The following is a 13049-nucleotide window of genomic DNA, read 5'->3' on the forward strand; positions in this document are numbered from 1 at the left end:
AATAGAATTCGGGTATAATTTTTTTGTTTATCTTGCATATAGTCAGTTGCATTAAAATATGAATATCTTTATTTATTTTTAACCGAGTTTATTTTTTGGTACAACCACTTCGCGAAAGAAAAGAAATAACAGGTGCTCGCTATTCAAAGTCCACTATCCAGCCAAAATGCCTCCCTGTACTATTTTTATCTCGTACACTACAGCACGATTAAAAAATAGACTTACGTTACGAAACTAAAAATCATGAATATCCATTGAAAGCATAATGGGATTGTAATTCTTTTTATTTACGTCGCAGCACACTTAGCATATAGTAGCATCGCGTCTGTACAAGAATCGTCCATTGAATGATGTTGATATATTTTCTTCTTTCTTATGCAGCGGAACACTTGACCTAAAACGGTTGCATCTGACTGCAACAGTTAGCGTTGCTTTAAGAGCAAATAAAAAATTGAAGCGAACGATGACGAAGATAATGATGAAGGAAATTACGAATTTTTTTCTGTCACGATCGTAATTGATTTTGTTTATATTTAATTTTGTGCAATTTAATTAAATTGGGTATAATCGAGAAAATGCAATAACCTCTGATAATATGAGAGAAATCCTTCGAATCTATTCCTTTAGAGGAAATCTCAAAATTTAAGATTGAATCTCTTATGAAATTATATAATCATTTTATTTTTTATAATCGCCGTCAAAATTTAATTGCTTTTTGCCAATTTTCTACAGTCGTTTAACATTCATTTTGCGAAGTTTAATTCATAAAAATTATTTAATTCTTAATATTAAATTACTGTATAATTAAATGTTTTATAATTTTTTTCAATGAAATTAGGCTCCGAGTTTGTTGAAGAACATCTTTTGCCTTTTCAACGTTAATTATTTAATATTCAAGCAGTTGAATTAAACGAGTATTGAATTAAAAAAACATTGCCAGTTATTATATCTTATCTCTCGTTAATGTTTTCCTTTATTTTTTTGTATAAACTGTAGCTGTCAAAATTATCGCCGTCGTTTTTTGAAACTGCTTTCTTTATCTACTCACAAGCATTACGAGTATTTAGCGTTGGGTAATTAGGCTTTGTGGAACCCTGCGATAACGCCGTTGATACGATAATCTTACCTTCCGGTCCAGCTTCCTTTTCCGTAATGAACGAGAATCTCGTTTTGCAACCGATAAATTTCCGGACTTATTTTCTCATATAAATAGCACGGCGAAAAAAACTCGGCCGAATCTGCCGTTGGCGCGAGACGAAAACTTGGGAGTATGCCATCTCAGGATGTAAAACTTTTGCCTGGTAACGATCCCCCTACATAGTTTGCACGTTTTATGGGTTTTAATAATTAGAGTATTAGAGTATTGAACATTCTGATTAAAGGACAATAATATATACTTGTGTTACTTTTGGTTGTTCAAATTAAACTAGACTATATTATTTTGAATTCTGAAACTGAAAAATTGCTACATCTATTTTTTTAAAAATTATTATACATCAGATATGTTTAATTAAAACAATATTGAATTAACAATATTATTACACATAGCAGTTTTATGTAACAGTAGTTTATACTGGTAAGAAATTAATGACTGCGCGTACGCGGGGTTACTTTAACAAGAGAAAAGATAATGAATAACAGTGTTCATTTAATTCCGTCGTACTTTGTACAAAGAACGTCAGATAATTAGCATCAAATGAAACAGTCTCGTTAAAGAAACACGTGTTTCTCTAATTTTTAATGATTGGTCAATATTTTTTATATTTACTTAAATAATGATTCAAACGATCAAAAATCATAAGCGCTGTCGCTATACATTTTACGATACGAAAATAGCGAGGATAGTCCGTGACGAGTCTGCCCGAGACCTACGCTAATTCGCACGCTAAAATAAGAACAGCAATCTTTATTTATAGTAAAGTACGATAGGTTAGATTGTCGCCTTCAGAGCAAATCATAGTCTTTTGATGCGTATGATTATGAAGCATTTTATATGATATAAAGTTTTTTTGACGGCTTATTTATATATTATGTTGCGACAGCCCTTACCTAAGGACGAGAGAATCCATCTATATCCGGCTTATTTACATTAAAAATAATGTTTTACTTAAAGTCTTTCTTTTCTGCAATTTTATAATATAGATTAACGATTTAATATATTGAATTGAATATAAATCTATAAAAATATTCGGATTTTTATATTACGTTTAGGAAATTTTAATAAGGATGTTTAATATGTAATTGGTGATATAATTATACAATAACTGGTCCCTTCTTATAGAACAATTTTTCTCTGCAATTAATTTAATTTGACGTCTGATAATTATAGCTACCTTCTCTTAATGTAATTTTGGAAGGTTGAAAAGAAACATAATTTATAAGATATAATATATGCTATCCAAGAATAGGTGTAATTACAAGAATAGCCTAACGTCAGCTCGTGTCGAACAAGCTAATTAGCATGTGTTCGCGATTTGAATTACGAACGTCGTACGTGTCACCCGAGACATTAATTCGAGATAGAGTGACTCGTCCAATATCTGTCTTTAACGAGAAGATTCAACGGAAATTGCTCATAAAACAGATTATAAGGATTGGAGGATGTTTACTTGCATCCGTTCGGATTCACAAGTAAAAAAAAGTGAGCGAAGTTTATATCAATACTCGATGATTTGGTGCTGTTAAAATGACGCGTGTAGTATAACATTGTTAACTCTGTTTCGATACATGTGCACGATCCATAAAACATTACTAATGAATGGACTATGGACGTAGGAATAATCGTATTCTATAGCTACAAAAATGTCTGAGAACTGCGATTATAACTTTCTGAGAATTATCTTATAACAAAAACGCATTATGTCATAAATAATATGGAGAAAGTAAGAACCGGTAAGAAATAATCAACGCGAGCATTAATTGAATAGGAATAATTATAAGATTAACGTCTATTGAATTGGCATTGCTGTAATAAATATAGCATGCTTGAATGAAAAATATGAAGAACTTAATGCTTTTACTATTTGTTGATCTATTCTTGATTTTACTGCTCCGACAGTTTCATTAAAAACAGTGCTGCAGCTGTGTCGCTCACCTGTCACGCAACATGAAAAGAAATAATTAAAAAAGATTTATATATATATTTTTTATATACGCTTTTCCAACTGAGAACAAAATTTATTATTTTATATATATATATATATATATATATATATATATATATATATATATATATATATATATATACTCGTGACAAATTCATCCCAAGTGACAAGTAGCAAAGACGCATGATATACAGTTTTCCTGGATATCCTGAAAAATCGATGTAGCCAATGCCACGAAAGGTGGCGATATATCCCCGTATATCAGCAATCTCCTCCGAAATTTCTGCGCCCGCCAAAGAAGAATTACACTCTCGGGTGACTCCGGGTCCTCCTTGGTTCTCGTCGTTGTCCTTTCGGACGAGCAATTGGTTGGAAAAGCTTCCGGCAACGGAGAAGGACGAGCCACCAACACCGGCAATGATAACCCAGTAACCCACATTCCCGTGGCACGGGGTCGGATGGTGGGAGCGAGCTGGCGATGACGATGGTGGGCGGCCAAACGTTCGGCCGTTCTTCCGAAAAGGGGATGGAGAACGACTCTCGTCGTGGTCGGTTCAGACGCAAGTTCAAACGCAAAGCTCCTACCCGCACCATCTACCTGCTCTCCCGCTCCGTCATCGCTCGTTCTCGCCGAGCGAAGCTCTTCGGTCGTCGTCGGGTGCAGCCGCACTCCGTTAACCCGGTGACGTTCGCATGTATAGCCAGCTGTGAAAGAGGAATCGGGGAGGACGGGTACAATCGATACCCCGGTCACGGTGATAACAACCCCCTCCGACACCGCGCGCATATACGACTATTATCACCTGGCTCCTCCGTCGCAACGAAGGGAGCGGAGCCAAGATAAGTCCGGACGAACGACGGAACTTGGTCCGCGAAACTGTGCGCCATGTTACGCAAGCCTTCCCTTGCGAGTGCGCACTCTGGAGAACAAAGAGAAAATTGGGAATGAGCGCGGAAACCTACACCTGGATATATTGCACTATGCATTACGTTGTGATTGATGAGAATTGCGTTGAGCTCGAGTTGCTTAGCGTCACAAAATTTCCGATATTCACGTACATTTTTACTTGTAGAAGTAGTAAAGATGAAAAATGCATTATTATCAATATTTGACAAAGAGCGTGCAATTTTATCGCGATTTATATTATTGTACGATACACCAAATTTTGCATTTTTGAGAACTCGTTCAATTTTTCATTAATAATTTATATTTTTCTTTTTGGATTTTATTATGACGTTTAATCATTTAATAATATATGTGGAACCTTGGGTTTATAAAATAATAATATGTAATTCGTAATATGCATTGATTTTTACTACAATGCAAAGATTTGATTAGAATATAAAATATTATATTTATATAGATTCTCTCTCTTTCTCTCAGATGTAATGAAGTAGAGAACATTTATAGATTCAATTCAGTGTTTGCAGAATTGTCAATTATGCCATGCCAACTTTACATTGATTAGTACGAGCCTGCGGGATATAGCTCCAACAAAATAAACTTCCTTCCGACGCTATAGAAAGTTGCGTGGCTGAGGGAGCGGGGTGTTTAATTAAATGAACCACCACCCTGGGGATAGCAAAGTAAGCCGCTCGTTTGATTAGGGTTGTACTAAAAGCATGAGCCGTAGCTTTACCTGCAAGATGGAACAGGATTGGTGTCAGATACAACAAGAATGGACTTCCCACACGTAAATGTATCATATCTCGCGATTTTTTATCCAGAAACGAATCGAATCAACATCATCTCGGGGTATTTGAAAATACTATTTGTTTCACGATACGATGGCTATTGTAAATATTTACAATTTAATTTAAAATACGATGCTCGAAACAATTTGTAAAACGCTGTGTATTTAAAAGATATTTATACTGCTCACAATTCTCAAAGTTAATATAACGTAATCATATAATGTTATTGATATTTGTTATCTGAAGGTGCATATATATTTACTGACTAACAATAAGTAGAACACGGCGAAATTGTATCCCATCATCAGTACGTAGCCAGGCGTTTATGTAACTGACAGCCATTTACTATGATTTCTCTCTCCGCCATTATTACGGTAATAGCTAATTAGTAGCCTAATTAATAATAATCATTTGCTTTTATATTATTTAATGTATATTTTTAAAATAACAATTATCGTATGCGTATTGTTTGCAATTATAATATATTATTTTTTAAAAGTCTACTAAATTAAAATATAGCACGTAAAAATCGGAATATTAATACGTGTTACTTTTTTTCAAATTTTAAATTTAACATTTAATAAAATGAATTATTTATTTCTGAACGAAAATACATATTAATAATTGTATTAAAATTATATCCTTGTTTTCTTTTATTCAGAATTTATTTTAAATATTAAATATTACTTTTTTTCAAAATAAATAATTCCAATGACTGAACTCAAGAGTAATTGTGTTGTTATCGATAAATCTCTCTGTTAAGGAAAAAATTAAATCTCAATACGTCTCTATTTTTTTTAACATATGGAACCGATTTCATAAAGTTGGTGCGATAGGAATAGCAAATGCAATACTGGTAACACCATTTAACACTCGTGACAATTTAATGTAAAGGATATATCCGGTATATCTGTTTATACGCTGCACTTTATTATTCCCTAGACAGAGCTTTTACATCGCGCGCGACTCATTTTATTCACTCGTGAATTTCTCAGAGTATCAAGTGATTCAGGTTCGGTGCATCTTTTCTTCTTTACCGAAAGTCTTCTTTCCACAAAAGTCCAAAAATCCAGTAAATTATCTAAAAAGAACATCTCGCAAGGGAAAGAGAGAAAGGAAGGGTGATTCGCCATCTCGCTCATTTTGCCCGCATGATTTTTGAGAGGGAAACGAAACGGGGAACTTCTCCGACACGGCCCTGCAACCGTTTTCGGATGACCCAGATCTTCCATAGTGCAGCAGCAGCACCAGCAGCATGCCAGTCGTGCTGCATGCTGGAACGATGCATCCGGAGACCCGAGATATATATATGTAGACTGTACGTGCGCATCTCTAGCGAACCGCGTGTGCAACATTCGTATGAGCACGCGAGAGACGTAGCATCCGCGAAATTGGACACGGCTCGATGAAGCCCAACTGCAACTTTATTTTCTTATAAAGAAAGAGAAAGAGGGGGAAGAAAAGTGGGAGAGAGAGAGAGAACTTGCGCGCCAATGCACCCAGCCGGATGCATTTTCAAAAGGATACCATATATCCTTTGAATTTCGGGGAAAGATTGTGGTGCAATATTTCGGAATATTCTTGAATTATTCCGTCGGGATATACCTTGTGTATTTGCGATCGGCCGAAAAGGTAAAGCCTGCGCTTTATTATTACTGTTTTGAGGACTGTGTGAGGAATTATATATAATAGAATTCAATTTTTTAGGTCACCGTTTTTTTTTTTTTTTTTTTTTTTTTACGAGGGAAAGATCAATGCGCTTTGTATTGCATACATTTGACCGATGTATTTTTTCAATGATAACTTTCTGAAAATTAATTTGCTATAGAATAAAAATATAGGAGTGGCAAGAAGATAAACTTCGGAAAATGGAGGTTTAAGAAAAAACATCGATAATATGAGAGATATTATTAGAAATATCATTAATAAATATTAATGTAAAGTGTCGAGCAATTTAATTAAGTTGAACGATGCAAGAAATAACCGCGATTAACGTTTAGAATAAAGGAAAAAAAGAAAATTATATATTCACTTATTGGATACTAATGGAGAGATGTATATATTAATTTTTAACAGAATAAGAAAAATCTAAAGACTCACTGACATATATTAAGATTTGAGGTAACATAAAATCTTGTCGTATAATGCGTATTGGATAGGTAGATCGAAGATAACAAAAAATTGTATTGGAGTTAAATTAAAATGTTTTGGCGTAATATATCATTCGAGAATTATTCGTAACCGCGATCTAGTTTATATTTCGTAACTAGTTCACTATCAAGCACCACGAAACCATATAAAGATACCAGTACATATAAAAAGATAACCCGTATTTTACGGTAGAGAACAATGAGCAATAATAGTAGAACAATAATGGAGAACAATGAAAGCGAGATATTAAGCGTTCATGAAATAGATTTCCACAGTAGATTGGATTGTGATTTTTACGATGATTTGCGCACGTCAGGTTCAGTGCATAAACTCGCTAAACTCCCGGGTCAAACTTCTCGACTAACGAAGGAGTTGGTCGCTTCTCGTTAATGGTTGATACTCGCGCTTCACTACTGTACCGCCGGCAGGCCGTGAAATTGTTCGAAAATTTAACGAGGGGATATCTGGAACGGTGCCAGCCCGGTGAAATCGATCGACCGGTAGCGCACATAAGCTACGCCTTTTTATTTATTTACGCTACGTGTGTACGTGTGTACACCATATAAGCCGCCCTGCGCGAACTCCATGGCCGATAAATTGCAGCATTTTATGTGCGTCCACCTGCTTGACGGCGCATCGAGTCCGTCTGCAATCGCCTTGAATTTTTCTATGTTCTTTGCCTTTCGTTTATCGATAACGTGGATACCAAGGAACGTGGAATATCTCTAATGACGGTCTCTCTCTCTCTCCCTCTCTGTCTATTTTTATGTTATCTTCTTGGAGCTCTTGGCGCCATCGTTTATCCATAGATCTACCGTCTAGAGAAACAGTCTGTCTCTTTCCTCTTCTTAGTAAACATAATAAAAGCTTCTCGTAAATCTAGTATCCGAGATCGATACCAGTATTGGTTTATACGAGCTCATCAAGTTCGAAATTGTCAATCCGTTATTTGGATAGTCTTGCGCAGACTTTCTTGGAGCTGTAGTATCAAGTCACACAAAAGTTTTAATAAATTTTGGAATTGATTTTTGTTTACAGAAAATTTCATAGAAAGTCATCGTGCTATTATAAGTTTTCCATTTTTTACTTTTATATCTTGATAATTAAAAAATGTCATTTCAGAGTGTATTTTTTTTAAATGTAAATAAATATAATTTATATTTTAATTGGGAGATTAAAATTTATTATTCATTTTTAGATCTGACGCCAATTTTTCTGAAGACTGTTGATTAAAAATCGTAGTTAATGTAGCGAGTTTATATTAAAAATTAATTGTTGTAATTAATCAGAAAGTTTTCCTCTCGAATAAAAGTTTGCTCACATTTTTTATTTATAATCAAAGGAGCACAAAGTTATCTTCTACGTAGGATATTGAAATATCTTGTTTCCTCCTTTTTCGAGAAAATAATTTCGTGTAACCGAGCTATTTCTTTTGAGTATTGGCTGATTCATAGGAATTTTGGATGCGTGGTAAAGCTTCTTTCTCTTTTATCGTAACTTACCCAAATAAATTCAGTGTATTATAACATTTTCTGGAGCGATCAATGATATTATGTATATATATATATATATATATATATTAAATTGTGTAATAATATTGACGATATATGAAAACCATTAATCGTTTGTCCTACTTTAATTTAGTCCTTTTTGGAACACGTTATATTATTTTGTAATTAATGTAAAATGGTTACAAACTCTGATAACATACATAAAATATGAATTAAAATTAATGAAGTGAATATGCAAATTATGAAAGTAGAAGATATATTATATAAAAGTGTATATTGTGTAAAAAAAACAATATATAGAATATATAGATGCACAGACACAGAATTTTATTTGTAAAATTTTATGTTATAATTCTTTATTGTAGTTCTTTATTATAATTTTTATAGTTATGTAATAATTATATCTCGAATTACATTCTACTGAATTGAAACGGGCGTAATTTATATTTCAATGATTCGAAATTGCATAGGAATTTGTGCTCTTCCGCTTAAATGCATTGAAATTATTAGTAATTTCGCTTTTCAGTTAATTAAACAAATTGAATTATTTTAGGAATATTACACATATTTTTCTTGTTATTGGTATGAAAAAGAACTCGTCATATACATAGTATGTAATAAATAATTATGGTATTAAAAAATCATGAATCTATCTCCAAAAGAGACTATTTTTGAAAGAGAAACATTATTTATTTATTAAAATTTTTATAGTACATATATTAAAATTAATTTTTGAGTTTCTTGGGGTTAATTGTTGTTGAAATAACTTTTACTTTATTCGCTTAATTATTTACAAAAAAGGAAAGATCAAGGGACTGCTTTTAGATATTCTGCATGATCAAAATCAAATATGTTTATCCGATCGAATATATCTATAGAAAATAGTCTGATCAAAGGGGAAGGATCCCTCTAAAATATTCTTCCAAGGACATAACAATGATATCAGCCATTATCGCGTAGCTAATCAAATGAGTTATTAATTAAGATGGCATCCAGGAAATTGTTCAGCTCGCAGCGAGGGTTTGCCTGTCTCGCTCCTCCAGGAAACTATCACCCCTGCCTAGTAATTTCGTGTGTGCGGCCGTTTATCAAGTCAATTTGCCGTAACGGTCGTTAGGAGCACGACAGGTTTGATAAGGACTTAAATCGATGACGTGGGAGTTCGTTGGCTCGTAAGGGGCGGCCAACAGACTTCTTATTATGGTCTTTAGCGCGCGATAACCCTGAACTTTAAAGCTCGCTTGCTGGCTAACACGGAAACACGAGCTCGGCCCGTTTCACCACGTGATCTTCGCGCGGCTGCGAAAGAGCCGGTTAAAAATAATCCGAAAAGGTGCATCGCGGCGAGAAGTTCGTGATATTCTCCGGGTGCATCGCACCCGCGATTCACGCGAGTTTCGACTCTCCTTTCCACTTCCTCAATTCTCTTTCACCGCGCTCTTGTTTGATCGATGTCTCCTATTATTGTACACTCCGTTTCCTCTACATTATAGTCGGCTTGCTCATTCGCTCTTCCCTCGCTACTTCATCGTTCTCTTGTATAACCACTTCTCGCGCTTCTTCTCTACATCATTCTGTCAAGAACCGCATTTACTGTCTATTTTCGCCCGGTGACTATACGTATAGAGGATTCGTTCTCATGAGATCAACGCGTCAGGAATATCATGCATGCCGGTATGTCGGTGAGAGTCTTGTTTTTCTCTTTTTCTTTCTCTCCCGTTTTCTTTTACTCTTTGCACTTAATTTACACCGCGGCATACCTTCTCGTGCCTTCCTTTAAACGGACCTATAAAGGAAAATTCACGGGAAGGTTACTACGTGGATTACGAGTATGAAGTAGTTGTAAAGTAGACTGATAGTGGAGAAATTGTACGCGACCTCAACTCTCTGACGTGTCTTCAGAAAATCCTTTTTCTTTCAGCAATTTCTCAAAGAAAGGCCGTTGATGATATGCTGACGCAGCAGAACATGTAAAGTAGAACGTTCTCTGAAAAATTAATATCTATCTCTTAGCATTCTGGTACCACGATAAACTGAAAAAATGAGATGTATTATTTATTGAATTTTTTTTATCTAACACAGAAAAATTCTTTATTATTATATGTAAAATAGAAAGTACATGTAAAGTTTAAGGAATTAAAAATAGATTAGACGTCGATATCAAATTGAACTTTTGTAGGTGACTTTAACATAAATATCATGCATATTTTACTGATAAATTTAGATGTACTTTTGATCCTTGAAACTTAAGATTTTGGGCTATATCTTTTTATATCTTTTGCCAATTTGTCTTTCTCAGAAGTCTTATATATCTCTGACAATGAATATCTTATTCTTTTATGTAGAATAAGCGAAGAATCTCAAATGAATATAGAACAGATAAGATATCTCATGCCATAAAATATGGATATCGATAATCGCTTACAGGATGAATTTTGTCATTCCATGGAAATTATTTCCATTTAAATAAATCAAAAATTTTTGCAGAAGGCAGAAGGTAAAGAAAGAAATAAATATTATATTGAAAGAGAGAAAATAATAATTATCTCACAAATATATATAAATATATTAATATTTTGTATTAATATTTATACATGGCCATATATACCATATTAATTCCTCGAGAATTATACATATGTATATGTATACATTTATAATTTTCCTTTTTGTCCAATCATCTAACTTGTCGATAATTTGTTAAAATCCATAAATGTCAACCGAGCTGTCTCGTTGTGACTATTCATTCGATATAGGGATAATGAGGATCGCCAAAGCGCTAATAGATTCATGACTTACAATCCTGTATACTGGGACGCTTATCGATCTCGTGTTGCGCTCACGCATCGCGTGCTTACATGCATGCGATAATTGAGCTTAGCCTTAATCATTGTTTACAGTGATTATAGGTGCAAAGTTGCGCAATCAGTAATTTTATATCGGCGCGAAGTATATTTAAATGTTTTGCGCGGGAGAGAGAAATTCTATGTTTCGATTTTCGCACACAGTCCGGGTTAAACACAAATCTGTACATTTTATCACTCGCTAAACAATAACGAAATGCTTCACGGTGAATTTTTTTATTTTGCTCACCTTTTTCAGATATATTCCGACGATATTTGTTTTTTATGCGTGTGAAACCATTTAACAATATTGGATTTTAATTACTTCGTAGTATTATTCTGATACACGTGCCAAGCACTATCCAGCGTTTTATTCAATTGTGGAATTGCGAATTATTGTGATTGCAAATATTCCTATTTAAGCAATTGATAGGTTAACGAATCACTTATCCACCGCGTAAATTGCCTCTGATCTCTACAGTTTAATTAACCGCTTGTCTTTGAAACAACGATAGTGATTACTAGTCACTTAATGAAGGAATCAGAATCATTGGACGCGTTTATTCGCGAGATTTCGCGCAACTTTAAAGTCCTATTGCTCTGTTGCACGACGCTAATTTAGCGTTATAGCGATTATTAATAACATCGTTAGAAACTACAGTATGTTGATATAGTCCGGCCGAGCATAAAGTCGAGTTTTAACTCTTGCCATATAAACGTTACTTTACATTTAGACTGACAGCTATTGGCTAAATTTTGCGCGTGTCGCATATCGGAAATAAAGCGATACTGCAGTTTAATAATAAAATTATTCGCAAAGATATGAGATACTTGCACGAGTTATGTGAGTTTATATGAACATTATTTCCATTGTATGATTTTAATTGCGTTTCATTATTACCCCGAGACTGGAGAATTAGTCGAGAAATAACATTACACGTTATATCTTCTAAAGGAATACGATTGTTTGAAACGGTGAAAATGTGCGATTATTATTTTTCGGAGAAAGTTGCAAGCACGATAAAAATGTAGATTCTTATTTCTTTATTTAATGAGTTTCGATCTCGCAAAAAAAAAAAATATTTAATATGAATAGATATTTTATCCGAACGTTTTATTGTCTGTTTCAGGTGGTGTTAGTTTTCGTTCTCAGTATAGCATCGCTTATAATATACTTCATCGATGCCTCCAAGTGAGTAACAAAAATACATAATTCTCACGTTTATCCAAAATATTCATAAATATTTATTTTTGTTTCTTTATGCAATATTGGAAATGTTATGCATAATAGTAACATTTGATAGCTTCTTCTCGCGGTTTAATTAAATTTGTAAAACGATAATCACTATTTTAATCACCCTCTTAGAGTTGCTTTTTTTAAAGACCGAGACCTTCGCGTAAGAGATGCTGACCTAACATCCGCAATCTCGTGCTTTCATGTTACAGCGAAAAGGTGGAGTGTTGCCAGAAGTGGAGCAACAACATTACTCAGCAGATAGACTTAGCTTTCAATATATTTTTTATGGTCTACTTTTTTATACGCGTAAGTAAGATCATCCATTTCATCTGTCTTGTAAATTTCTCTACTTAACATTAAAATGCGATTATAAATAGAATACTAACAATTTACAAATTCCACAATAATTAAAAAAAAATATGTTGTGTTTTCTATTTTTTAAATATTTTTTTAATACTGCAAAAATAAAAGTTAAAAAGGCGAAGTTTTTACTAAAATTAAAAACAGTAAA

General features: G+C 33.8%; 1 protein-coding gene across 1 annotated transcript in view; it reads left to right on the plus strand.

Moving 5' to 3' along the window:
• The window catches only part of slo (calcium-activated potassium channel slo), a 101453-nt gene that overhangs the window by 26534 nt on the left and 61870 nt on the right, over nt 1-13049 (plus strand). The window contains 2 exon segments of the mRNA XM_085487732.1: nt 12432-12493; nt 12748-12844. Of these exon segments, the coding sequence (XP_085343858.1) occupies nt 12432-12493; nt 12748-12844 (159 nt within the window).

Source organism: Nylanderia fulva, unplaced genomic scaffold, assembly GCF_048542155.1.
Source record: "Nylanderia fulva isolate GAGA-0341 unplaced genomic scaffold, ASM4854215v1 Scaffold6, whole genome shotgun sequence".
Classification (NCBI taxonomy): domain Eukaryota; kingdom Metazoa; phylum Arthropoda; class Insecta; order Hymenoptera; family Formicidae; genus Nylanderia; species Nylanderia fulva.